The sequence below is a fragment of the Pogoniulus pusillus genome, chromosome 42 (assembly GCF_015220805.1).
Source record: "Pogoniulus pusillus isolate bPogPus1 chromosome 42, bPogPus1.pri, whole genome shotgun sequence".
NCBI classification, from domain to species: Eukaryota; Metazoa; Chordata; class Aves; order Piciformes; family Lybiidae; genus Pogoniulus; species Pogoniulus pusillus.
The window spans coordinates 3,675,860-3,702,280 of NC_087305.1; the positions used below are offsets into that span (position 1 = coordinate 3,675,860).

Here is a 26,421-nt window from a genome sequence, read left to right on the forward strand (position 1 = left end):
TAATGGAACTTATATTTATTTACCAGTAACATGTAGTATATAAATAGGGTAGATACCTTAAAATATACAATATATCACAGTCAGACACTCAGTCAAAGAGAGGCAGCTCTACCTGGGCAGCTAAAACATGAACCAACAGAAGAGTGCACAGAGAAAGAAGCAGATGGCAGGAACACATCAGGTCTGGAGAAGAGGAGCAGACCAAGAGTGCAAGAGGACAAACTGCAACCCCAGGGTGCTACAGAAGGCAGGAACCACAGCAGCTCTCACCTGATGCTTTCTGGCACAAACATCTGCCCCCAGGAGGCTCTGGGTGGGCTCCAGGGATGCTTTCCATACAGCTGTGCCCTCCTCTGACCACACAGAGGTGGTCAGAGGAGGCAGGGGAAGAGAGAGGGCAGGATCTCAGCGCAGCCGTGCTTGGGGGGACCTGCTGCATGCATCAGAAGCAGGAGACAACTCTTAGAGTGGAAGGTGCCAGCCTGCTGCCAGCCTGCTGCCAGGCATGAGCTGGTACTACAGGACTTCCAGCTTCAGGAGCCACAGGGTGCCCAGGCAATGGCTGCCCCTTCAGACCAGCCCCATCCCTTCTGGAGTCTCTCCATGACAGGAGCTGATCAGCACAGGACATTGTCCTCTCTACAGAGCAGCTTCTGATGTCTCACTGAGCACTGCAGGCCTAAGCCTGAAACCTGCTCCGGGCTACAACCAGACCTGGAGAAGCAAATCCCTCTTGAGTCATCCCAGGTGCTCACCTACACAGCCCTAGCCCAGCCAAGCCTGCCCAGGCTGTGCCCAGAGCACCTCATCACCCACCAGCAGAGCTCCTGCAGCTTCCCTGGCACCTCACAGGGACAGCTTCTCCCCCAGGCAGCTGTCCAGCCACATGCCACTGCCCTGCTCATGACACACACATCCCTCCCTGGCTGCTCCCAGGGCAAAAGCAGAGAGCACTCCTCAGGAGCTGGATCCCACAGCAGCCTGTCCCCTGCCAGGCTGCAGCAGCACTCCCTCAGGCTTCACCCTGGCTGCTTTTCTCTTCCTTCCATGCCAAGCACACGCAGCAGCTGACACAGTTCCTCACCCTTGCTGCTCTGATCTGTTCTTTCCCTCTTGCTGGGCAAAAGCTGGAGGAACTTCTCCAGTCATGGAGCCCACTGCAAACAAAAGCCATTGTGCAATGCTGAGCTCCAGCTCTGCAGCTGGAGAAGCTTCCTGCGAGCATCCCCTCATGGCCTTACCTTGACATCTCTGCTGCCCTCCACCAAACCTGAATCCTTGCTGAATTTGAGGGCTGCAGCACACCAAGGTCCTGTGAGGCTTCAAGCTATGAAAGGAGCTGCAGTGTGTCCTGCTACATGTCCCTTGGCATCACTGACAACTCCTTTAAGCACAGCCAAAGCCACTAATAACAGCTTTTCAGTTTCTCTTACCTTTCTAAGTCTAACTTAACATATCTACAGCAAAGAAAAGCCACTCAGAGGCTGAGCTGATGGAGCAGACCCACGAAATGCTCCCAGACAGCAGCCACTGTGACCAAGAGCTGAGCTGTCACAGTCCTTCAGCCCAGAACAGCAGAAGTGAGTTTGTCACCCACAGCCCAAGAGAGGAAGTGCCACAGTGCTCACCAGCCTCAGCTCTCCAGCTCACAACCAACCTTCACATCCCTCATCTCCCTCCCTTCCTCCTCCCTCTCTCAGCTGGAAGCTCTCTTCCCATCCAGTCTGCAGGATGCTGAACTTTCTCTACGTAGCTTTACCCTTCAGGATCAAACCCGGTGTGGAAGTCCACCCTTTAACTGCTCTGCTGGGAGGGAGGGAAGAGTACAGCTGCGAGCAGCTCGGCAAAGCACCACCCACAGGAGCTGCTGCGATGCTGCTGCTGCTGCGATGCTGCTGCTGCGATGCTGCTGCTGCGATGCTGCTGCTGCGATGCTGCTGCTGCTCTGAGCCAGCCCCAGGCGGCCGCGAAGCGCTGCTGCTGCCCCCCAGTGTCCAAACCCAGCACTGCACCTCCCAAAGGGCCCCAATGCACCTCCAAAGCCTGCAGCAAAGCTTCCAGCTGGGTTTTATGCCATTCCAACTACAACTCAAGAGGTACAAAAGGCATAAAGCAGAAGGCTCAAGGGCCACACGTGAAAAATGTTTCACTACAGAGCGCAGGACGCTTGTGTGAAGCTCCTCAGCTGCTCCTGCTGACTGCCTCAGGACCCAGCAATGCACTGCAAGGGACTTGGGCATCAGCTGTTGGAAATGGGCAGAGAGAATCCATCAGAGCACCAGCTGGTCTGACCCCACAGGGCAAACTATTCTTCAGGGGCTACCCAAACCGCTGGCACTTCCACACCCATGGAACACAGACTAAACATTTTCCAAGCAAGACAGAAGCAGCTTCCTTCTCCCCTTCAGCTTTCAAATTAGGGGCTTGGACAAATATCCTCTAAAGCAGCAGAAAACAAATCCCTTCTCAATCTAACTTGGAGGGTAGCAGCCCCCACAGCTAGCCCAGGAAAGCCTCCACCTACACCACAGGCATGAACTCACTGCAATCCTCTGCTGTGGCATCCCAGCTCCTGCCAGCTGCCAGCCACTTCACCAGCTGAGAACACATGGTGGAAAGGGAACCTTCTTCTCCACAACCTCTGCAATTTGCATCAGCAGCTCCATACTTCAGCCCTGTGGTTCCTGTTTGGGGGGGAGGTGAAGCAGAACTTACTGCAGAGAGTCCTGCAGACACAGGGGAGAGAGGCTAAGGACTGCCAAGGGAGGCTTGCTTGGGGTGAACGAAGCAGTGGCAGGGGCAGAACCTGGAGCATGGCTTTCAGGTGGTCTATTCTCCATCAATGCTTAGCCTGCAGCATGTCCCCACGTGGGGGGGTGCCTGTGTGCAAGGTTAATGCCAGCAAGTGGTTGGAAACAGCAAAGCATTGCTGTAATTCTGTGGTACCTTTTCCCTGTCACTTGTTCCCCAGGTTAAAATGAAGCTTTTCTCTCTCTCTCTCTCTCATGCACAAACTATGGAAAGAAGCAAACTCAGAGTCAATTTTGTGTTGGGGAACATGGGAACTTCTTCACTACCTGATCACAAAAAGAAGAGAGGAAAAGCTTTACAATCTTGAGGGCTCTCATCCTTAAATAATACAAAAGTAAGACAAAATAAAGGGAAAGACTCAGAAGGGGGGGGGGGGAAATTGCAACTCTTAAGTACAAACTATTCCTGACAAGATTGAGTAAGCAGAGCAGGACAGAAGCCTGCAGGTAAATGAAGCCAGAGTGAAATGCAACACAGACCATGACAAACTCAGCAGCACAACATCTGGAACTCAAGTAACAAACAAGGTGACAGATGTGATCCCTGAAAGAAAACCAAAACACCCAGCTGGGGGGTGGGGGGTTGGAAGGGGCTGGAGCCCCAACCAGCAACCTTCAGAAAAGAAACCAAGTTGGAAACTGCTTTCTGCAAGGGTGGGGGGAGGGGAAGAAAAGGAGCCAGGTTACTTCAAGGGTTGTTCTTACTCAAGGAACCTTCCACGTCCTCTAAAACCGCTTCGCTTGATTCGGTCCTGAAGCAATCTGAACCTCTCACATCCTCACCACTTCCCTCAACTCCTTGTCCCCAAACCTGTTTCTGGTTTCATTGGTTGATCAAGATCTTATTTGCCAAAACATCAGCTGCAAAGGGTGGGGAATGTGAGAGGCACTGCAAGAGCCAGCGAGTGACTGTGGCTGCACCGGGACCAGATCCTCTTCCAAACAGAGCCTCTGCAAGCAGGCTGCACACAGGCACCAGTGTGGCTGCCTGGCAGCAGGAGCAGCTCATTCACAGCTACCAGGGCAGAAAATGATGGTCCCCAGAGTTGCCCTGGTGCACACAGCCTGGCACCATGGCCAGGGCAGCTGCACAGCTGGCTCCCAGGCAAAGGTGGTGGCACCGCTGGTACCCTGCACACCTCCTGCATCCAGGCACCACCAAGGAACCTTCAGCTCTGCCCATGTGCACCCAAGCTTAAGAACAGCCCAGGAGGACACTTGCAGCCTCCTACTTCACCCAAGAAGCCTTCCAAACCTCACCTCCTTGCCAGCTGCAAAGCTCAGATCTGCTCATTTGAACCAAAGCTCTATAAATAGATTACTTAAAAAAAACAACACAAATGCAAACATTTACCAAGAGTGGAAGAAAGGTTACAGTGAAATGAGGCCTTGTTATTGTCTTAAACCAGGCAAGCCTGGAGGTTGCCCCAGGAGGCTTGTCTGGCTGCAGTCCTGCTCCATCCCCCAGCTCTCTATGCCTCCTCCAGGCTGCCCAACATGCCCTTGTCCACCAGGTGTGCTTTGAGCGTGTTGAAGATGTGCAGCTGCTGGTCTGGCCGCAGGGTGAGGAACTGCTGGATCAGCTTGCTTGGGTTAGGACCTCTGGAAGACAAAAATCATCATGATCAGAGGGGCTGGAGAAGCTTCACAGGCTCACAGGATGTCAGGGGTTGGAAGGGATCCAAAGAGCTCACCCAGTCCAAGCCCCCTGCCATAGCAGGACCATCCAATCTAGCTCAGGGCACACAGAACACATCCAGACAGGCCTGGAGAGGCTCCACACAAGGAGACTCCACAACCTCTCTGGGCAGCCTGTGCCAGGCTCTGGGACCCTTCCAGACAAGAAGTTGCCCTTGTGCTGAGCTGCAACCTCCTGTGCTGCAGCTTCCATCCACTGCTGCTGCTCCTGTCCCAGGCAGCAGTGAGCAGAGCCTGTCCCCCCCTCCTGACCCCCAGCCCTCAGAGAGTTCCAAACATTGATTCAATCCCCTCTCAGTCTTCTCTTCTGCAGACTAAGCAGCCCCAGGGCCCTCAGCCTCTCCTCCCCAGGCACTGCTCCACTCCCCTCCTCATCCTCACAGCCCTCCCTTGGACTCTCTCCAGCAGTTCCTGTCCCTCTTCACCTGGGGAGCCCCAAACTGAAGGCAGCTCTCAAGATGAGGTCTCCTCAGGGCAGAGTAGGAGGGCAGGAGAACCTCCACTGATCTGCTGGACACACTCTGCTTAATGCCCCCCAGGACTCCATTGTCCCTCCTGGCCACAAGGGAACATTGCTGTGCCTTGGATGTTCTCCCCCAGTACTCTCAGGTGGGACATGGAGGAGTTTCAGAGGGGCTGGAATGAAGGAGGACTGGGAATGGAGGGCAGCTGTGCTTCCAGCTCTGCAGGACCCTGCTCAAAGATGCTTCACTTCCCCCAGGCACTGATGGAGGCCACACCTCAAATCCTGGGGTCAGTTTTGGGTCCCTCACTCCAGAAAAGACATTGAAGAGATGGAGCAGGTGCAGAGAAGGGCAACAAAGCTGGGGAAGGGTCTGGAGAACAGAGCTGAGGAGCAGCAGCTGAGGGAGCTGGGGGTGTGTAGCCTGGAGCAGAGGAGGCTGAGGGGAGACCTCATTGCTCTCTACAGCTCCCTGAAAGGAGGCTGAAGGAAGGTGGGGGTTGGGCTGTGCTCCCTAGGATCAAGTGATAGAAGGAGAGGAAAAGGCCTGAAATTGTGCTAGGAGAGGTTTAGGTTTGAGATGAGGGAAAAATCGTTTGCTGCAAGAGTGGTCAGGGATTGGCACAGGCTGCCCAGGGAGGTGGTGGAGTCCCCAGCCCTGGAGGTGTTCAAGAACCCTGTGGCACTTGGGGACAGGGTTTAGTGTCCCTGGTGAGGCTGGGTTGATGTTGGCCTGGAGGATCTTAGATGCTCTTAGAGAGCTTTTCCAACCCAAACAACTCTGATTCTTCAAGCTTCCATCTCCAGTCCCTTGGTATTTCCAGAGATCACTCTGAGGGGTTAACAACTGCTCCTTGTTGCAGCCTGCACAGCCCTGGAGTCTGGCAGAGCCCCCCCAGCTGCCCCCAGCAGCAGTACCTGATGAAGCTTGCAATGTAGACGTTCACAAAGGTGGCCATCAGGTACTGGCAGTCGAAGCGGTCCATGATGCCTCCATGCCCTGGGATGGTGTTGGCAAAGTCCTGTGCAGAGCAGAAGGAGCTGCACTGAGCAGGTTCAAACATCCACTACCTGCTCCTGCTCCTGCCCCTCTGTGCTCAGTACTCACAGCCTTGCTCTAACTTTTGCCAGCAGGCAAACATCAAGGCTAAGGAGACACTGACTCTACCTGGGCTCACCTTCAGAAGGCTACCAGTGCCTGAGGGACATCAGTTCAGGCACTGGCTCTGATGTCTGCACTCAGATCTGTCACTCAAGGGTCACTCAAAGCTAATGCTGATCTCCTGCAGCCATCCCTTGCCTTCCAGGGCACCTAAGTGAAGTCTATAGCTCAGGCCAGCCTGCGAGGCAGCAAGGGAAGCCTCAGATTGCAAAACTTCCTGCCTGGGTTTTCCCTCCTCTGCCTCAAGTTCTGCAGCAAAGCAGCACTCAGAACATCACAGCTGACACTTCGTGGTCCCTCCCCAGTCAATCAAAGCCACCAGAACCTGCTCCAGCATTTGATCTGGGACCAGCCCCAGCTCCCCTCCCTTCCCAAAGCGCCGCTCCCTGGAGCACAGAGACTGCCAGGAGTGGCACCAACCACTTGGGCTTGGCTTTCTAAGGTGCAAATGACCTTCCCCATCCTTACCTTGATTTTGAAGGCCCTTTTGAATCCACTGGCAAAGAAGCCTCCAAAGGGCCCAATGAGGGAGGCAAAGGTGGAGAGGGCAATGCTGTGGATCTGGAAGGGATACATCCGGACAGTCTTCTGCAGGAGGGAACACAGGGAAGGGTTTGAGCAGAGCCATGTCCACTGCCTGCCTCCTCCTCTGCTCTCCAGGCTTTAGGTCAGGAGGTTTTCACAGATTCATATGTTCACAGAAGGCATCAGGGCAGAAGGGACCCTCCAAGAGCATCCTGTCCAGCCCCCTGCGCTCAGCAGGGACAGCTCCAACTGGAGCAGGCTGCACAGGGACACAGAAAGTGTCTCCAGGGATGAGGCTTCAACCCAGGGATGAGGCTTCAACCACCTCTCTGGGCAGCCTGTTCCAGTGTCTCAGCACCCTCATGGTGCAGAACTTGCTCCTGATATCTAACCTAACTGTCCTGCTCCCCTTTCAAACCATTGCCCCCATCCTACCCCCACAGGTCCTTCTGAGCAGCCTCTCCTCAGCCTGCCTGGAAGTGCCCTGCAGATACTGAAATGCAGCTCTAAGGTCTCCCTGGAGCCTTCTCTTCTCTTTGCCTCAACTCTCTCAGTCTGGCCCCACAGCAGAGGTTCTTCAGCCCTCTGATCATCTTTGTGATCTCATCTGGACCTGCTGGAGCAGGTCCATGTCCCTCCAGGAGCAGGTCCATGTCCCTCCTGCACTGCCCATTGCTGGACGCAGCATTGCAGGTGAGGTCTCAGAGCAGAGACCTCCTCAGAGCAGAGAAGCAGAATCCACTCTCCACCTGCTGGCTACCCTGCTTCTGATGGAGGCCTGGATGCCAGTGGCCTTCAAGCCAGCTAATATCTCACCAGACCTGGGGACAACTCCTTTAGACCTTCAACCAACATGGAGCACCACCAAAGTCCTCTCTTTCAATAGATCTTCATTGTGTTCCTCCAAAGCCATCAAATTAAAGCTCTGTTCTTAGCTTTCCCATCCCAACAAATAAGATCCAAGAGCCAAGGAGAGTCCTACCCAGCCCACCACGGACTGCAGCACCAGAGGGATGTTGTACTCCTGCAGCTGGAAGAGCTCAGAGGGCTCACAGTCCACGGTGAAGCTGTTGGTGTCGTTGTTGAACTCCACGGGGCAGGTGAAGCAGCGGTACCCAGACATGATGTAGGACAGCTGCAAGGAGAGCAGAGGAGAGGCAGCAGGAGGCAGCAGGGTTAATTGTTCCTGAGCACTGCAGCAGAGCCTATCTGAAGGGAAAAGGCCACTCAAGGAGACAGCAGCCACCTCCCAAGCCTCATTAAGAAGATTACTCTCCTGAGCAGCAGTAATTGGCTAAAGGCAAAGGAAGCATTTTCCTGCAGTGAGAGCATCTGCTCAGCAGGCAGGCAGCAGAGCCCCACGGGGACAGGCTGGGACTGGCTGCACCACTGGGCTGAGAGCATGGAAGCAACCTGCCAGAGAGATCAGCCCAGACACAGAGGAGTACTGCAAGAGGGAACTGGAATGACAGAATCATTTGGGTGGAAGAGCCCTTTAAGATCACTGAGTCCAACCCTTCTCTAACTCTACCAAGGCTGGAGCTAAACCATGGCCCCCAGCACCACATCTCAGTGACTCTGAAACCCCTCCCTGGGCAGCCTGGGACAGTCTTTGAGAACCCTTTCAGTGAAGAAGTTTCTCCTAATGTCCAACCTAAATCTCCCCAGGTGCAACCTGAGGCCATTTCACAGAATCATAGAATGGTTTAAGGTTGGAAGGACCTCAAAGATCATCCAGTTCCAACCCCCTGCCACAGGCAGGGACAGCTCCCACATTTCTGCACACAGCCCCTGCAGTGGTGCACAGCATTCAGCCAGCAGCAGCAGCAAGAACATTTCAGGGCTGGTTGCTGTAATGACTCAGCCACAGCAGCTAAAGGGGACTCAAAACCTCCTCCAGAAGTCTGCTCCAGCTCCAGCCCTACACACAGAACACAGCCACAGAGCAGCCCAGCTCCTGCTCAGTGAGGAAAGTCTGAAGTCTCTGATAAGAGCTGGGAGAGCTGAAAGCTTGACTGCATTTCTGAGTCCCAAACCTGTCAGCCTAGGAAGGGGAAGGCTCAGGGAAAGCAGCACTCTGCTGCCACTCACCAACAGTCCAAAGAGAACAGTGGCAAAGAATCCTCCGATAAACCCCTCCCAGGTCTTCTTCGGGGAGAGCTGCCAGAGGAGACAGAAGTGCTGCTCACAAACCATGCCCCCTCCACACACCCACAGGGCCCTGCCCCACTTGGGAGCTGCTGAGGCAAACACAAACTGGTGCCACCAAGCAAGAGCTGGGGCAGCAGCTGGCACTGGCATCTCAGTGTGGAAGGGTTTGCTGGGCTCACAGCCTCCAGGACTGGGAGGCACCAACCTGAGTGTGGAAGTTTGCTTCAGACCCACCACAACCCACAGAACTGCAGGTGAGGGAACAGAGGACTGGGACCCAAAGAAGCCAACCTGGGTGTTACAAACCTTGATGAGAGGTGTGCGGCCAAAGAAGAAGCCAAACATGTAGGCCATGATGTCATTGCAGATGACACAGGAGATTGGGACAATGAACCTAGGAGGGAGAAGAACCAAACCCTTGCAAAGTGCCAGCATCAGACAACTCCAAGACTCCACAGAGTCCCCAAATCCCAGCATGGTGAGGGTGGGAAGGGAGCTCTGGAGAGCAGCCAGGCCAAACCCACCCTGCCCCAGCAGGGCACCCCCAGCAGCCTGCCCAGCAGCACAGTGCCCAGGGGGGGTTGGCAGCTCTGCACACAAGGAGGCTCCACAGCCTCTCTGGGCAGCCTGCTCCAGGCCTCAGCACCCTCACAACAAACAACTTTCTCCTCCTCTTCACATGCAACCTCCTGGGGTCCAGTCTGTGCCCTTTGCCCTTTGCCTCTTAGCCTGAGACTGGGCACCACTGAGCAGAGCCTGGCCCCAGCCTCTTGCCCCCCACAGCTCCTTCAGCTCTTGCTCAGCACTGCTCAGATGCCCTCTGGGGGCTGCTCTCCTGCAGGATCTCAGCCCCAGGGCTCTCAACCTTTGCTGCTGTCAGAGCTGCTCCAGGCCCCTCAGCATCTTCCCAGCCTGCCCTGGACTCTCTCCAGCTCTTCCCTGTCCCTCTGCACTTTGGGAGCCCAGAACTGGTCCCAAGACTCCAGCTGTGGCCTCACCAGGGCAGAGTAGAGGACATCTTAATACACCTCCAGGGATGAGGTGCAACCTGTTCCAGTGTCTCAGCACCCTCCTAGTGATGATCTTCTTCCTAATGTCTAACCTAAACCTTCGATGGGCCTGGCACTGCCTGACAGGTCCCTGCCCCCACAGCAGGACCCAGGAGCTCCTTCACAGCAACTCTGCACTGCTCCAGGAGCACAGAGCAAGTCCTAAGCTGCACTCAGGCATCAGTGCTTTGATCTTCTGAAGAGGTTGCTCTGCCTCTGGAAGCATCTTCTCCTGGGCCATTTGGGTTGTTGCAAGAGCAGCTGCAGCTGCAAGCCCAGGCTGCAGAAAGCAAAGCCCCCGAGGTGCAGGAGGGCACTCACCAGATCATTCCCTCAAAGAGGTTGTGGATGATGAGGTGGGACTGGGTGACAACGATCAGCAGCGTCACGTGGGTCCAGCCAAACTGCAAGAGAAGACAGGATGCAGCCCAACCTGCCCCCAGACACTGCCACAGCCAGCCCTGGCAGCAGCCAGCAGCTGGCAGCTCCCCCTCAGCCCCAGGAGGGCTCATGCCCACGGGCACTGCCAGCAAGCACCTTCATGGTGACACAGAGAGAGGCAGGAAGGGCAGGGAAGAGTCAGCAGCAGTCACTTAGGAGCTTGCTCTGCTCCAGCCCAGAGGTGACCTCCACTGGGAAGACTTAGACATAGGAATCACAGAATGGAAGTGGCTGGAAAGGACCTCTGGAGATCTTTGAGTCCAACCCCCTGCCAGAGTAGGGTCACCAAGGACAGGTCACACAGGAATGCACCCAGGAGGGTTTGGAATCTCTAGAGGAGACTCCACAACCTCTCTGGGCAGCCTGCTCCAGGCCTCCAGCACCCTCACAAGCTTCTCCTCATGTCAATGTGGAACCTCCTGGGTTCCATTCTCAGTGTGGCTCCAACTACTGCTCTTCAGCCCAGCCCTACCCCCCCCACCTGCAATATTCACACCCACAGAATGGCTTGGGATGGGTTGGAAGAGACCTCAAAGCTCATCCAGCTCCAACCACAGGCAGGGACACCTCTCACCAGCACAGGCTGCTCAAGGCCTCATGCACCTCCAGGGAGGAGGCATTCACAACCTCCCTGGGCAACCTGTGCCAATGTCTCCTCATCCTCACTGCAAAGTTTTACATACATCCCCCTCAGCCTTCTGCCTGTGTAAGGAGCAGGCTGGGAGCTGCCCAGGCTGGAAAACTCAAACACCAGCAAATGTCTTATTGGCATCTGGCAACAGAGCCAGCCTGGGGGTGATCTACCCTCAGAACAAAGGTGAAATGGCTTTGAGCTCTCCTCTCAGCTTGCAGACAGCTTCTGAAGAGCATCCACAAGTGCAGGGAGCAGAGAATCCTTCCCTGCAGGGGAGCTCAGGCAGAGCCAGCTCGCTAAGAACCCACTCTGCCCACAGGGACTTTGCTCCTGCAGCATGGCCACACACACCCTGCTCTACACAACGCTCCCAAGCAGCCTTGACTCTTCCTCCTCCTGCCTCCAGGTGGGGCAGCCAGGCCCTGCAGCTCACCTACCATGTAGAACTGGAGGCGGTAGTGCTTCTTCACCAGGCTCAGGACGAACATGCAGAAACCTGAGGAGAGACCAAGGAGAAGGAACTGGTGGGGATAGATCTGCAGCAGCCAGAAATGCTGCACAGCTCCTCGGGACCTCACCTGAGTAAAGCAGCAATGCAGAGTGAGAAAACACTGCTGGTGGAGCCACAAACTACCACTGCCTGCAGGGAATACCTGGACAAGGATCTGAGAATGGCTCAGGCTGGAAGGGATCTTAGAGATCATCTACTGCAGCCCAGGCCAGGAGCAGGGACACCTCTCCACTGGATCAGCTGCTCAAGGCCACATCCAACCTGGCCTTCAGCATCTCCAGTGAGGGCACATCCACAGCCTCCCTGGGCAGCCTGTGCCAGAGTCTCAGCACCCTCACACAGCACTTCCTCAGCTCCACTCTAACCCTGCTCTGCCTCAGCCTCAAACCATTCCCCCTTGGCCTGGCTCTGGACACCCTCAGCAAAAGTCTCTCTGCAGCCTCCCTGCAGGATCCCTTCAGCTCTTGGCAGCAGGTCTAAGGTCCCCTCGGAGTCTTCTCTCCAGGCTGCACTCCCCCAGCTCCCTCAGCCTGTGCTCACAGCAGAGCTGCTCCAGCTCTTGGATCACCTTTGTGACCTCCTCTGGCCTCACTCCAGCAGCTCTGCTCCCTCCTGCTGGGGACAGCAATGCTGGAGGTAGTATTCAAGGTGCTGAACCACCAAGTCTGGCTGTCCTGTACACACTGTGGAGTCTTCTTCTGCAGGGCCTCACCTAAGAGATTTGCCACCACTCCTCAATGCAATCTGCTATGGATAATGCTTTGGACACAAGACTCAGAAGAAGAGGAGCTGAAGGAGATCCCTTCCCTCCAGCCCAGCCAAGATTACCCAGGATGGCCTCTACCTGTCAAGTAGAGAGCAAAGGAAATGAAGCGATGATATTTGCTGAGGATTCTCAGGGGCTCCTCTCTCTGAACCAGGGTGAAGAAATAATCTGTCACAGTCTCTCCATAGAAGAAGTAGTTGACACAGAGCAGGAAGTACCTGTGGAGGATGCAGATGCTCATTAGCAGGAACCCTGAAAGGCTTCTGCAGAAACACAGCAAGTGACTTGCACCTTGAATCCTGCCTTCGGTTTTGGGCTCCACACCCCAAGGAGGACATTGAGGAGCTGGAGCAGGTCCAGAGAAGGGCAATAAAGCTGGGAAAGGGTCTGCAGAACAGGGCTGGGGAGGAGCAGCTGAGGCAGCTGGGGGTGTTGAGTTGAGCCTGAAGAAAAGGAGGCTGGGGGGAGACCTCACTGCTCTCAACAGCAGCTGAAAGGAGCTTGGAGGGAGGTGAGGGTTGGCTTCGGTTGGAAAGGACCTTAAAGATCTCACTCTAAAGAATTTCTTCCTCCTCCCCAGTCTCAATCTCCCCTCTCCCAGCTCAAAGCCATTGCCTCTTATTCTGTCACTCCCAGCCCTTCTCAAAGATCCCTCCCCAGCTCTCCTGCAGCTCCTTTCAGGTACTGGAAGGCTGCTCTAAGCTCTCCCCAGAGAGTTCTCTTCTCCACATCAGTCAGCACAGAGCAGCCCCAGGCTGTGTGGCCTGGAGGCACCAGCTGAGCCCCTTTGCTGCCCGTGTGCAATGGGTAGAAGCATGCCTGGGGCACAGCTGGCTGGGCAGAGCAGCAGCTCCTCACTCACCAGCTGAGCGTCCTGAACCAGGGCAGGTCGTAGGAGTGGTAGACATTGTAGCCAATGGTGATGATCTCGTGGAAGCATTTGATCTGGACACACATCACCTGCACAGACACACAGGCAGCAGCTGCAGCACAGCTTGGCTAAAGCTCTCTTTCCTCCAGCAGGCACAGAACGTGCACCTGCACAGCAGAAGGTTCCTCAGCAGTCGCTGGCAGCCTGGCAGCAGCCTCCTGCTCCAACATGGGAAGCTCATCCTGTTCTTTTCCCTTCCTCTTTCCCTGCAGGGAGTTTCTAAGCCACCCCTTGTAGTAGTTTCAACTACAGCCAGATGCTGACCACCAAGGCTGCTGGTCACAGATTCCTTCCAGGCTTCCTCCATGGAAGTAACCTCTGAGCTGCCCACTCCAGCAACAGCCTCAGGAACCTTCCTTCCCTTCTACCACCAGGAACACTGGGGGCACTTCACTTACTATTGTCATTAAGACCATGGGTCCCAAGTAGATGATGATGAAGAAGAAAGTAATCATTGCCAGCGTGAGGATGCCTCTCACCCACCAATTCTTCCATCTAGAAGGAAAAACGTTGGAGACAGTCAAAGCAGTGGCAGGGAGCAGGACAGCACTGCCATGGCCCCAGCAGCACAGGCAGGAGCTGAGCTCTGCCAGCTCCAAGAGCTGCAGAGAGATCTTGCTCCACTGATGAAGGTCTGGCTGGCAGGAGCTGCAATGCTGCAGCTCAGCTCAGCCTGTCCTGCTGGCAGAAATGCTGCCCTCTGCTCTGCCACGGGCAGAGCATCTCCAAGGGCACTGGAAGGGGACAGGAGGGCATCTGCTGCTGTTCTGCCACCCCTTGGACCAGCTGCATGGCAAGGTCACATAGAATGGGGACCTCTTTCCAAGAGGGGCCATGGGCCCTGCTGTGTTGTACAGATCTGCCCTCAGCCTCTCCCAGCCCCACAGCACCCAGCAGAGCTCTCTGCTCCCACGGACCGCAGAAGATCCTCAGTTTGCTCTTTGATCTCCACATCACCACACCTGCCTTGAGCACTGCTGCAGAAGTCAAAGCAGGGCTTACAGAGCACAGCTGAGGGCTGCTGCCAGAGCTAAAGCCAACTGCCTGCTGCCCCACCCAGAGCCTCTCTTCAGCTGCCAAGCCCCTGCCCGCAGTGCTCCTCTGCCACACGGCCGGAGCGGGAGCGCTGCAGGCTGCTGCCCTCACCACCATCGCCCTCACCTCTGCCTCCTGTGGCCTCAGGGCCACCTTCCTGTGCCACCCCAGCGAGGGAGAGCTCCCAGGAGCTGCTCTGTCAGCTCCCAGCACCCACTGCCAGGGCCAGGAGAGCCACAGTGGGGATGCAAACGATGCCCAGTGGGTGCTACCTTGAGGACAGGTTGGAGAGAGCTCTGTTCAGGACCTCTGGAGTGTCATCTGATGTTGGCACTGGGGCTGAGCCTCCAAAGTCAGATTTGCTTTCACTGTCTGATGCTGTCTCTCCATCCAGCCTGTTCTCAGACTCTGACTCCTGCAAGTTGAAGACAAAGACCTTTAGCAGACACAGCACTGGCACTCTGAACTCAGACCAGGCCACTGGGCCTGGCCCCTGCCACCAGTCTGCTTCTGCAGGAGAGGAGAAGAAAACATTCATAGAATCAGAGAATCACCAAAGGGTTTGGGTTAGCAGGGACCCTAAAGATCATCCAGCTCCAACCCCCCTGACATGGGCAGGGACATCTCCTACTAGACCAGGCTGCTCCAGACCCCATCCAACCTGGCCTTGGACACTTCCAGGCTTGGAGCCTCCACAGCTTCTCTGGGCAACCTGTTTCAGCTTCTCACCACTCTCACAGGGAGGAATGGCAAATCTAACCCCAGCTTCTGCCAGCCTGCAGCCATCATCTCTTGTCCTGTCACTTCATGTCTTTGCAACAAGTCCTTCCCCAGCTCTCCTGCAGCCCCTTCAGGCACTGGAAGGCTGCTCTGAGGTCTCCCTGGAGCCTTCTCTTCTCCAGGCTGAACTCTCCCTGCCTGTCCCCATAGCAGCAGCTCTCCAGCTCTCTGATCAGAGCCTCCTCTGAACCCACTCCTGTATATTCTGGCTGGTACAGGGAGTTACTCCTAAGGCAACCAACCTGAAGTGGTTTAAGTGACCCACAGGCTGGCTTTGACTCTCCACCAGCCTCAGCAGCAGGCACAGCAAAGGCTCTGCTCCCTCTGCACTGCTAACGAGGCCTCACAGTGGATGAGTTAGGAGCTCCAAGTGCAGCAAGTGCCTGAGGGACACAGCCTTGTTAGCAGGAATTTTCACAAGGTCTCCAGTCCCCAGGCACAGCTCCAAGTATGCAACACTGCCCAAATTAGACAGGAAGAAAGGCCTCCAAGTGGACAGGCTCAGGGCTTCCAGACAGGCTTTTCAAGTGCTGACTTCACTCTCAGGCACCAAAGCCACCTCCTCAGACAGCTGAAGAGGAAGAGCAGAGCTTATCACCCAGCCCCAGCCATCCTCCTTGGCCACAGGACAAGCCTGATCTTCTGGAAGGGAACAGCAGTGCCCTCCCCACCCCTTGGACTGCTCCAGCAGAGGGCTCAGAGTCCTGTCCTTAGGGGCCAGCAAGGACTGGCCAGGCAGGAGGTGACTGAAGGCCAGGAAAAGGACTGCAGGTGACCTCCTGGCTCCCAGGCACTGCCACACCTTCTGCCCACTCCAGTTGTCCTCTGGGCCAGCTCCTGGATAGAGGAAGAACCCACACTTCACAGAACCCCCAAGTCCCAGCATGGTGAAGGTGGGAAGGGAGGCTCTGGAGAGCAGCCAGGCCAAGCCCAGCCTGCTCCAGCAGGGCACCCACAGCACCTTGCCCAGCAGCACAGTGCCCAGGGGGGGTTGGCAGCTCTGCACAGCCTCTCTGGGCAGCCTGCTCCAGGCCTCCTGCACCCTCACACCAAACAAGTTTCTCTGCCTGTTCAGGTGGCACCTCCTGGCTTCCAGTTTGTGCCCACTGCCTCTTGTACCCTTCACATTTTGCCCCTCACTTCAGCAGCAGAGCTGCATCCTGCTCCCCAGTCCCTGCAGCAAGGACAGGGAAGGCTGTTCCCTGGGGAGCACTCCTGCAGCAGAGCCCTGCAGAGGGACCTGGCCAGGCTGCATGGGTGGGCAGAGGCCAAGGGGATGAGACTGAACAAGGCCAAGTGCAGGGTTCTACACTTTGGCCACAGCAACCCCAAGCAGCTCCAGGCTGGGGCCAGAGTGGCTGAGAGCAGGCAGGCAGAGAGGGCCCTGGGGGTGTTGGCAGAGAGGAGCTGCAGAGGAGGCAGCAGTGCCCAGGTGGGCAGCAGAGCCAATGGCATCCTGGGCTGGCTGAGGAGCAGTGTGGGCAGCAGGACAAGGGAGCTGCTTCTGCCCCTGTGCTCAGCACTGCTCAGGCCACCCCTGCAGTGCTGTGTCCAGCTCTGGGCTCCTCCACTGCAGAGAGCTGCTGAGGTGCTGGAAGGTGTTGAGAGAAGGGCAGCAAGGCTGGGGAGGGGCCTGGAGCACAGCCCTGTGAGGAGAGGCTGAGGGAGCTGGGGGGGTGCAGCCTGCAGCAGAGGAGGCTCAGGGCAGAGCTCATTGCTGCCTGCAGCTGCCTGCAGGGAGGCTGTAGCCAGGTGGGGTTGGGCTCTGCTGCCAGGCAGGCAGCAACAGAACAAGGGGACACAGCCTCAAGCTGTGCCAGGGCAGGTTGAGGCTGGATGTGAGGAGGAAGTTGTTGTCAGAGAGAGTGATTGGCACTGGAATGGGCTGCCCAGGGAGGTGGTGCAGTGCCCATGGCTGGAGGTGTTGCAGCCAAGGCTGGCTGGGGCACTCAGTGCCATGGTCTGGTTGGTTGGGCAGGGCTGGGTGCTAGGCTGGGCTGGCTGAGCTTGGAGCTCTCTTCCAGCCTGCTTGATTCGATGATTCTATGAAAACACTTTCCCTGATGGAAGAAATTGCAGGTTCCAAGCCAGGGCTGGGGTACATCAATACCCTGCTCTGGAAACAAGTGAGCAGCACCAAGAGCCAGCTCTGCTCTCTGCAGCAGAGCCTGGAGATGATGTAGGACATTGTGCCAGATATAGGCTGTGGAAGGGACTCAGGAACTGACACTATTTTTATACCTTGCATGCAAACTGCACCCAGCAGCCTACAAACCACCACTTTAAGCAGCTGAGTGGGGTGCTAAATAACTTGGTTAAGCCTGAGCGTGATGCACCCTGATCTGGGCTCCTTAATCCAGCTGTGGCATCGCCTTGGCAACAGCCTCCTGGCACCTCCCCACTGCAGGGCAGGGCCAGGCAGGAGCAGAGCAGCACAGAGCGCAGGGAGCGATGCTCGCCGAGGGCTATCGGCGGTGAGAACTGAGACTTGCAGAGGGCTCCTGCCTGCCATGGGCTGGGCTGGGCTCTGCCAAGCCTGCCAGGACTGCTGGGCTGGGCTGTGCTAAGCCACAGGCTGCAAACAGTCCCCCAGTGCCAGCACGAGAACTCCTTCCTCATCTCCACTTTCGATTTCCCCTCTCCCAGCTCCAAGTTCCTCTAATTCCCAGCTCAAAGGCACTGTCCCTCTCCTGTCACTCCCAGCTCAAAGGCACTGTCCCTCTCCTGTCACTCCCAGCTCAAAGCCACTGTCCCTCTCCTGTCACTCCCAGCCTTTCTCCAGAAGTCCCTCTCCAGCTCTCCTGAAGCCCCTTCAGGTACTGGAAAGTTACTCTGAGGTCTCCCTGGAGTCTTTTCCAGGCTGAACAAGCCCAAACTGGCCCAGCCTGTCCCCACAAGGGAGGTTCTCCATCTCTCTGATCATCTTTGTGGCCTTCCCTGGACCTGCTCCAGCAGTTCCACATCCTTCTTGTGCTGGGGGCAGGATAACTTAGAATCAGATAATCAGTTAGGGCTGGAAGGGACCACAAGGATCAGCCAGTTCCAACTCCCCTGCCATGTCCAGGGACACCTCACACTAGATCAGGCTGCACACAGCCTCAGCCAGCCTGGCCTCAAACACCTCCAGGCATGAGGCTTCCACCACCTCCCTGGGCAACCCATTCCAGCCTCTCACCACTCTCCTGCTGGAGAACTTCTTCCTCACCTCCAGGCTGACCCTCCCCATTTCCAGCTTTGCTCCATTCCCCTCAGTCCTATCCCTACCTGACAGCCTCAAAAGTCCCTCCCCAGCTTTCTTGCAGCCCCTTTCAGACACTGCAAGGCCACAATAAGGTCACCTGGGAGCCTTCTCCTCTCCAGACTGAGCAGCCCCAGCTCCCTCAGCCTGTGCTCACAGCAGAGCAGCTCCAGCCCTCTGCTCATCCTCGTGGCCCTTCCTGCTGTACCTATGAAACCAGGAGGTCTACAGAACCTTTGTGAGCAAAGATGCTGCTCCTCTAGAAGAAGGCAGAGGCAGATTGTGCCTCAGCTTTCTGCAGCCTCCTTCACCCCTGCAGGCATGTGGCAAGGGATGGCTGCTCACAGCTCTCACAGTGCAAGCTGTGAGCACTCAGGCTTGAGGGGTTTTGTTGCCCCAGTATCCATGCCACGATCTCAGTTGCCATAGGAACAAGTCAGCTACCTCCCTGTCAGAAACCTTCCACCCAATCCACAGCCAGGGGCAACACATTCAATGCTGGGAGATTAAATTAGTCCAAGGAACTCTTTGTGCACCTCTGCTGCTGCAAGGTGCTGGTTTGTTCAGCCTTGCTGCTGGAGTTCAACGAGAAGCTGGGCCAGAAAATGCCAACACACTGCTGGAGAGAAGAACTGAGCTGCTGCTTCAGGCAGTAAAACTGAGAGCCACTGGGTGGAGGGATCCATCCAGAGGGGCTTGGACAGGCTGCAGAGGTGGACCTAAGGCAACCTCATCAAGCTCAATAAGGCCCAGGGCAAGGTTCCTGCCCTGGGTCAGGGCAATGCCAAGCACAGATCCAGGCTGGGTGAGGAGTGGTTCCACAGCAGCCTTGAGGAGAAGGCCTTGGGGGGTGTCAGATGGTGACAAACTCCCCAGGAGCCAGCACTGGTCACTGGCAGCACAGAGGCAGCTGTGTGCTGGCTGCAGCCAGAGCAGGGAGGGCAGCAGCACAGGGAGGGGATTCTGCCCCTCTGCTCTGACCTCACCTGCAGCACTGCCTCCAGCTCTGGGGCTCCAGCACAAGTAGGATCTGGGGCTGCTGGATAGGGTCCAGAGGAGGCCATGAAGATGATCAGACGTCTGGAGAACCTCCCCTGTGGGGACAGGCTGGGAGAGCTGGGGCTGTTCAACCTGGAGAAGGCTCCAGGGAGACCTCAGAACAGACACCCTCAGGAAAAGTCCCTCTGCAGCCTTCCTGCAGGATCCCTTCAGCTACTGGGAGGCAGCTCTGAGGTCTCCCAAGTCTTTTTCCCCAGAGCTGCTCTCAACCCACTCTGCCCCCAGCCTGGAGTTATGCCTGGGGTTGGCCTGACCCAGCTGCAGGACCTTGCACTGTGACCTGTTGAACCTCTCATGGCTGGCACTGGCTCACTTCTCAAGCTTGTCAAGATCCTTCTGGATGGATCCTGCCCTCAGGTGAGTCCAGAGAATCACAGAATCAGGCAGGTTGGAAGAGAGCTCCAAGCTCAGCCAGCACAACCTAGCACCCAGCCCTGCCCAACCAACCAGACCATGGCACTCAGTGCCCCAGCCAGGCTTGGCTGCAACACCTCCAGCCACAGCAACTCCACCACCTCCCTGGGCAGCCCATTCCAGTGCCAATCACTCTCTCTGACAACAACTTCCTCCTAGCATCCAGCCTGAACCTGCCCTGGCACAGCTTAAGACTCTGTCCCCTTGTTCTGTTGCTGGCTGCCTGGCAGCAGAGCCCAACCCCACCTGGCTACAGCCTCCCTGCAGGTAGTTGGAGCCTACCACACAGCCTGGTGCCATCAGCAAACCTGCTGAGGGTGCCTGGGTGCCAAACACCAGGCAGTAGGAGCAGCCAGCTGGGCTCAGCAGAGCTGTGCTCAACCTGCATCGAGCAGCACAACAGTTTGAGACCAAAGCCTGACCTCAATGTCAGCAGATCTGATTCAGGCCAAGTCCAGCACCCCTGTGACTCACCCAGCACCCACTTAATCCTCTGTCCCCCAGCACAGCACCCACTCTGGGCTCTGTTTATTCCAGCAGATCAAGAAGGGAAAGGCATCAGGCTGCAAGCCCTTTCCAGAAGCTATTGTATACAAAAGAGCACAAAAATAGGCTGCTGGCTCTGGCACTCCCCCAGAACTTCCTACTGCTAATAACAGGACTCTGCCTCCCACTGAGCCACGGCACAGAGCTGGTCTGAGACAGGCCCCAGTGCTGGGTTCTCCTGGGTCTAACTGGCACCCTGCTACAGTGGCACTTACCAAAGTGGCAGAGCATTGCTCAGGTGAGAAAAGCCCTCTGAGCTCATCCAATCCAACCAGCAACCCAGCACCACCGTGGCCACTAAGCCATGGCCCCATGTGGCCACAGGTTTCCTGAGCACCTCCAGGGATGGGCACTCCACCACCTCCCTGGGCAGCCTCTGCCAACCCCTCCCCACTCTTTGCAGCAACCAAATTTTGCCTCACCTCCAACCTAACCCTCCCCTGGCACAACTTCAGGCCACTTCCTCTGGTTCCATCACCTGATCCTAGGGAGCAGAGCCCAACCTCCACCTCACTGCAGCCTCCTCTCAGGGAGCAATGAGCTCTCTCCTCAGCCTCCTCTGCTCCAGGGTCAACAACCCAGGTCCCAGCCCTGTGCAGAGAGCTCTCAGCGTGGTAAAGGAGAGCTGAAAGGAGATGTAAACATCAAGGCAGGTTTTGAGATCAGACCTGGAGGGTTCAGCTCTCTTGGCAGAAGGTGAGAAGCTGCTTTCACTTTCTGCTCCTCCAAGCCTTGCACAACCCTCGCAGCTTTGATCTTCTCCTGCCTGCTGGCACAGGGCAGAGGTAAGAGCTGCCCCTGGGCTGCCTCAGCTGGGCTGTGGTGCCAGGGCGTTTGAAAAGTGATTTGTGTTTACACTGTTGTGCAACAGACTCTGCTCTCAGAGGGGACAAGTGTGTGAGAGATGTGTGCCCAGGGCACCCAGGGCCAAGGCTGAGTGGCTGGGCTGGGGTGGGGTTAGGTTGTTGGTCAGACTGGATGATCTGAGAGGGCTTTTTCCACCATGGTTGTATGGCAGCAGAACTTCTGGAGCTCACAGAAGGCACTGATGGGTTCTTCCTTTGGCCAAGCTCAGGGGATGATGAAGTAGAAATGGGAATCATAGAATCAGCCAGGTTGGAAGAGAGCTCCAAGCTCACCAAGCACAACCTAGCACCCAGCCCTGCCCAACCAACCAGACCATGGCACTCAGTGCCCCAGCCAGGCTTGGCTGCAACACCTCCAGCCATGGGCACTGCACCACCTCCCTGGGCAGCCCATTCCAGTGCCAATCACTCTCTCTGACAACAACTTCCTCCTCACAGCCAGCCTCAACCTGCCCTGACACAGCTTCAGCCTCTGGCCCCTTCTGCTGGCCCTGCCTGCCTGGCAGCAGAGCCCAACCCCACCTGGCTACAGCCTCCCTGCAGGCAGCTGCAGGCAGCAATGAGCTCTGCCCTGAGCCTCCTCTGCTGCAGGCTGCACCCCCCCAGCTCCCTCAGCCTCTCTTCACAGGGCTGTGCTCCAGGCCCCTCCCCAGCCTTGCTGCCCTTCTCCAAACACCTTCCAGCACCTCAACATCTCTCTGCAATTCAGCAGCCCAGAACTGGACACAGCACTGCAGGGGTGGCCTGAGCAGTGCTGAGCACAGGGGCAGAAGCAGCTCCCTTGTCCTGCTGCCCACACTGCTCCTCAGCCAGCCCAGGATGCCATTGGCTCTGCTGCCCACCTGGGCACTGCTGCCTCCTCTGCAGCTCCTCTCTGCCAGCACCCCCAGCTCCTTCTCTGCCTGGCTGCTCTCAGCCACTCTGGCCCCAGCCTGTAGCACTGCTTGGGGTTGCTGTGGCCAAAGTGCAGAACCTGCCCTTGGTCTTGTTCTGTCTCCTGCCCTTGGCCTCTGCCCACCCATGCAGCCTGCCCAGTTCCCTCTGCAGGGCTCTGCTACCCTCCAACTGCTCCACAGCTGCTCCTAGCTTGGTGTCATCTGCAGACTGCCTGCTGCTGGACTCCATCCCCTGCTCCAGCTCATCAATAAAGAGGCTGAACAGGAATCTCCCACCCTGAGCCCAATACCTGCAGGGACACACTGGCCAGACTGCTAGCACCAACAAGCAGGCTGTGCAGGAGCAGTTCTGCTGCCTTGGTTTCATCCTGTTGTTATTTCCCAGGCTCTGCCAGGCAGTTCTCAAGCACTGCAAACACAATGTGTGGATCTCTCAGGGGAGGACAGAATCATCTGCTGCTGAGAAATGCTGCCAGGGCAAGCACGACAGTGCTGGGATTTGCTAATGGCAGGATGATTGTTACCAGGTAACCTCCTCCCAGGCTTGATTTGAGCAGTTTGGGGAAATTCTCTGCCTCCCATCACTGCTTTCTGTTCTTCCAGAGCCATTCAGCACCTCAGAGGAGCTTTTCTCCACTGTTTGGAAACCTCTTCTGCCTTTTTTTTTGGGCTCTTGCAATTCATTTGAGCAGCTTTAGGCTCTGAGCAGCACACCATAAACCTTCCCTCTCTCGAGTAAAGCCACTTCAAGTCATTGACCTAAAGGTTAAGATGAGAGGAGCCCTTCAGAAGGCTCTTTCTGTGCAAAAAGGCACCTGCAGGTATCAGGATTGCACTCCAAAGAGAGGCCCTCTGACCTTCCCTAGGAATGCATCACAGGCAGCTAAAGCAAGACCACAGCTTGGCCCAGGGAGTTTGTTTGCTTACTGGTGAAGCAGCACTGCTCCTTCCAGGCTGCTGAGGGACATCTTCCAACTCCCACAGCTCTGGAACAGAAAAGTCCCTCAAGGTTGTCTGCTGCAAAGTCAATTCCAGCTGAGGTTATCCAGGTGCTAACAGCTCTGCCCTTTGCACACCCACGACAAAACAGAACTGGGTGGGAAACAGCTTCAGCTGAGCTGTGGAGAACACAAACCTCACACCTGCACCAAGGCAGCCCCTGCCACTCGTGGGCAATCCACAGATTGCATCAGGTTGGAAGGGATACTCCAAGGGCATCTTGTCCAACCCCTCTGCACTCTGCAGGGACACCTCCAGCTGGAGTAGGCTGAACAGGGACACAGCAAGGCTGAGGTCGGATGGCTGCAGGAATGAGGCCTCAACCACGTCCCTGGGCAGCCTGTTCCATGTCTCACCGTGTCCTCCTGATGTCTGCCCTGCCCTCCTAACTCTGCCCTGCTCTGGTTCCAAACCACTGCCCTCATCCTACCCCCACAGGCCCTTCTGAACAGTGCCTCCCCAGCCTGCCTGCAGCCCCTTCAGACACTGAAGTGCAGCTCCCAGAGCCTTCTCTTCTCCACTCTGAACCGCCCCAACTCTCTCAGCCCATCCCCACAGCAGAGCTTCTCCAGCCCTCCCATCATCTTTATGGCCTCATCTGGACCTGCTCCAGCAGGTCTGTGTCCCTCCTCTGCTGAGGATCTCACAGCTGGACACAGCACTGCGGGTGGGGTCTCCCCAGAGCAGGGCAGAGAAGCAGAACCACCTCCCTTTGTCCCACTGCTCCTGGTGCAGCCCAGGCTGTGATTTGTAATCTCACAGCAATGCCCAACTCGGGGATCTTAAAAGGTGTTTTCCAACCAGAACGATTCTGTGCTTCTCAGCACTGTCAGCACTTTCTGTCCCAGCTCCCTCTCTAGTCACAGCAGAACAACAAAGCTTCCTCCCACCTTGCTGCACAGCCCCGGGCAGCTGTTAAATTGCCATTCAGAGCAGCCTGAAGTGTGCCATTTAGATGGCAAAGGACTTCTTGCCTGATGACTTCACTCTTCTCCAAACTGTACCTCATGCACCAGCAGAGGAAACATCACTGGGATCACAGAAGGGAAGAATCAGAATCATTATGGAGTCACCGTCCCTGGAGGGGTTGCAGCCAAGCCTGGCTGGGGCTCTGAGTGCCATGGTCTGGTTGGTGGGATAGGGCTGGGTGCTAGGTTGGGCTGGCTGAGCTTGGAGCTCTCTTCCAGCCTCATAGGATCACCCAGGGCAGGTCACACAGAACATATCCAGGTGGGTTTTGAAAGTCTCCAGAGAAAGAGACTTCACAACCTCCCTGAGCAGCCTGCCCCAGGCCTCCAGCACCCTCAAAGTGACAAAGTTTTCCCTTCTGTGCCTGTGATTTGTCTCCACTCCCATATTCTCAGTGGAGAGAGATGTGGAGGTGCTGGAAGGTGCCCAGAGAAGGGCAGCAAGGCTGGGGAGGGGCCTGGAGCACAGCCCTGTGAGGAGAGGCTGAGGGAGCTGGGGGGGTGCAGCCTGCAGCAGAGGAGGCTCAGGGCAGAGCTCATTGCTGCCTGCAGCTGCCTGCAGGGAGGCTGTAGCCAGGTGGGGTTGGGCTCTGCTGCCAGGCAGGCAGCATCAGAAGGGGCCAGAGGCTGAAGCTGTGGCAGGGCAGGTTGAGGCTGGAGGTGAGGAGGAAGTTGTTGTCAGAGAGAGTGATTGGCACTGGAATGGGCTGCCCAGGGAGGTGGTGCAGTGCCCATGGCTGGAGGGGCTGCAGCCAAGCCTGGCTGGGGCACTCAGTGCCATGGTCTGGTTGGTTGGGCAGGGCTGGGGGCTAGGTTTCAGCTGGCTGAGCTTGGAGCTTTCTTCCAACCTGCTTGATTCTGTGATTAAGGCTGGAAAACAGCTCTAAGAGCAAATCCAACCACTGTGGCCACTAAACCATGGCCCCAAGTGCCATGGCCACACCTTTCCTGAACACCTCCAGCCATGGGGACTCCACCACCTCCCTGGGCAGCCTGTGCCAATCCCTGACCCTTCTTGCAGCAAAGAAATTTCTCCTAATACCCAACCTAAGCCTTCCCTGGTGCAGTTTGAGGCCATCTCTATCACCTCTTACTTGAGAGCTGCCCACAAGGCTGCTGCCAAGGGCAGTGACTTGGGGGTCACTCCCGAGGCAGGAGCACTGAACACCAACACGGTGAGGTCCCACATTGCCTTCCAGCTCTTCCCCACCTGCAGCCCTGCAGATGCTGTGTCCCAAGTTCTCCTGGGCTGCTTCCTCCCCTCGCTGCTTCCCCTTTGGGAAGTGCAGGAGTGACGATGACAAGGGTGAGGACAGGACCCATGGAGCAACTGCCCAGCTCGGAGCATCCAGGCGGGACTGGGTTCGGACGTGGCACAGGGAAGCAGGGGCAGGTTCTCTTCTCTTCTCCGGAGCAACGGAACCGTTTAACCTCGATTAACTCCCAGCGACGGCCCCGGGCACCGCCGCAGGGAGGGGCAGGGACTGAGGGATGACTTAGGCGACACCAAACTCTTCCCTAACGATTCTGTGATCCCACCTGGGGTACCCCACAGAAAGGCTGTGTGCCCCCGGACCCCCGCGCTCCTGCAAGCCGGCATCCGGGAGCGGCTGTCCAGCCACCGACACCGACTGCCCCCGGCGCCGTCATCGGCCCGCTCACGGCCGGATGGGGGCTGTCGGGAGGCTGTGCATAGAAGCCAAGCGACTAACCCCGCAGGCGCTGCAAAAGCATGGGCAGACGCGCACGGAACGGAGTACCCCGGGGGGGTCGCAACCCCGGTGGGAGATGCGGCGGCTGAGTACCCCCGGGGTCAGCAGGCCGCGCAGTCAGCCACAGCCACAGCCGCAGGCCTCGCACCCTGCCGCCCGTCCCCGCAGCCCCGCTCGTCGGCCGGCCCCATCCGCTGCCCCGGCCCGCTCCTCACCTTCTCCTCGGGCTCCCGCGCCCCGCCGGGCTCCCGGCCGAGCCGCTGCCGCAGCTCGCTCATGCCGGCCCCGCACCGCCGCCGCTCCGGCCGCGCCAGCGCTCCTGCGCTACACACGGCGGCCGCCGCCAGGGGGCGGCAGAGGGCAGGGCGAGGCAGCTGGCCAATCAGCGGCCAGAACGGGCCCGGGGGCGGGGCGAGCGCGGCGCTGGTCCCGCCCAGGTGTACCCGGATGTGCGCCGCCGGCGCCATAAGGGGTGGGCGCCGTAGGGGTGGGCGCCGCTGCGCAGCTGTGCTCGGGGCGCGGAAGGAGGCGGCCGCGGAGCCACCGGGAGAGGCCCGAGCGCGGGCGAGGCTTACGGGCGCTGGAGAACCGTAACGAGTTTGTTGTAGTTGTCGGTGGTGTTCACTCTGGTCTGGAGTTCCGTCCGGGAGCGGGTGTCTGAGGGGAGGCGTCATGAGCTGCGATGTTCTGCCGCCCGTGACACGCTCGCAGGGAAGCCGCTTAGGAAGCGTGCGTGGACTAGGGAGGCGGGTGGGGAACCGGCCGAA

The 26,421-nt window shown here is 57.2% G+C and overlaps 1 protein-coding gene across 1 annotated transcript; it reads right to left on the reverse strand.

Moving 5' to 3' along the window:
* Window positions 1-25,980, reverse strand: CDS2 (CDP-diacylglycerol synthase 2). The gene is made up of 13 exons (XM_064175724.1): window positions 25,870-25,980; window positions 14,449-14,591; window positions 13,540-13,636; window positions 13,073-13,170; window positions 12,289-12,428; window positions 11,371-11,429; window positions 10,180-10,262; window positions 9,116-9,203; window positions 8,750-8,818; window positions 7,641-7,793; window positions 6,602-6,721; window positions 5,890-5,993; window positions 1-4,412 (listed from the first exon to the last, which is right to left on the reverse strand). Exons 1-13 carry the CDS (start codon window positions 25,930-25,932, stop codon window positions 4,283-4,285), a joined length of 1,347 nt encoding a protein of 448 aa, XP_064031794.1. The 5' UTR covers window positions 25,933-25,980; the 3' UTR covers window positions 1-4,282.
* Window positions 25,981-26,421: the final 441 nt, after the last annotated feature.

What these genes read in the sequence shown, in the direction of transcription:
- CDS2 (XM_064175724.1), bottom strand. Translation starts at nt 25,932, where the DNA reads ATGAGCGAGCTGCGGCAGCGGCTCGGCCGGGAGCCCGGCGGGGCGCGG. An exon ending in CTTTGCTCTCTACTTGACAG is followed by an intron (nt 11,430 to 12,288) that starts GTAGAGGCCATC and finishes GTCTCTCCTCAG; the next exon opens with GTTTCTGCATGTTCGTCCTG. An exon ending in GCCGCACACCTCTCATCAAG is followed by an intron (nt 8,819 to 9,115) that starts GTTTGTAACACC and finishes CTCCTCTGGCAG; the next exon opens with CTCTCCCCGAAGAAGACCTG.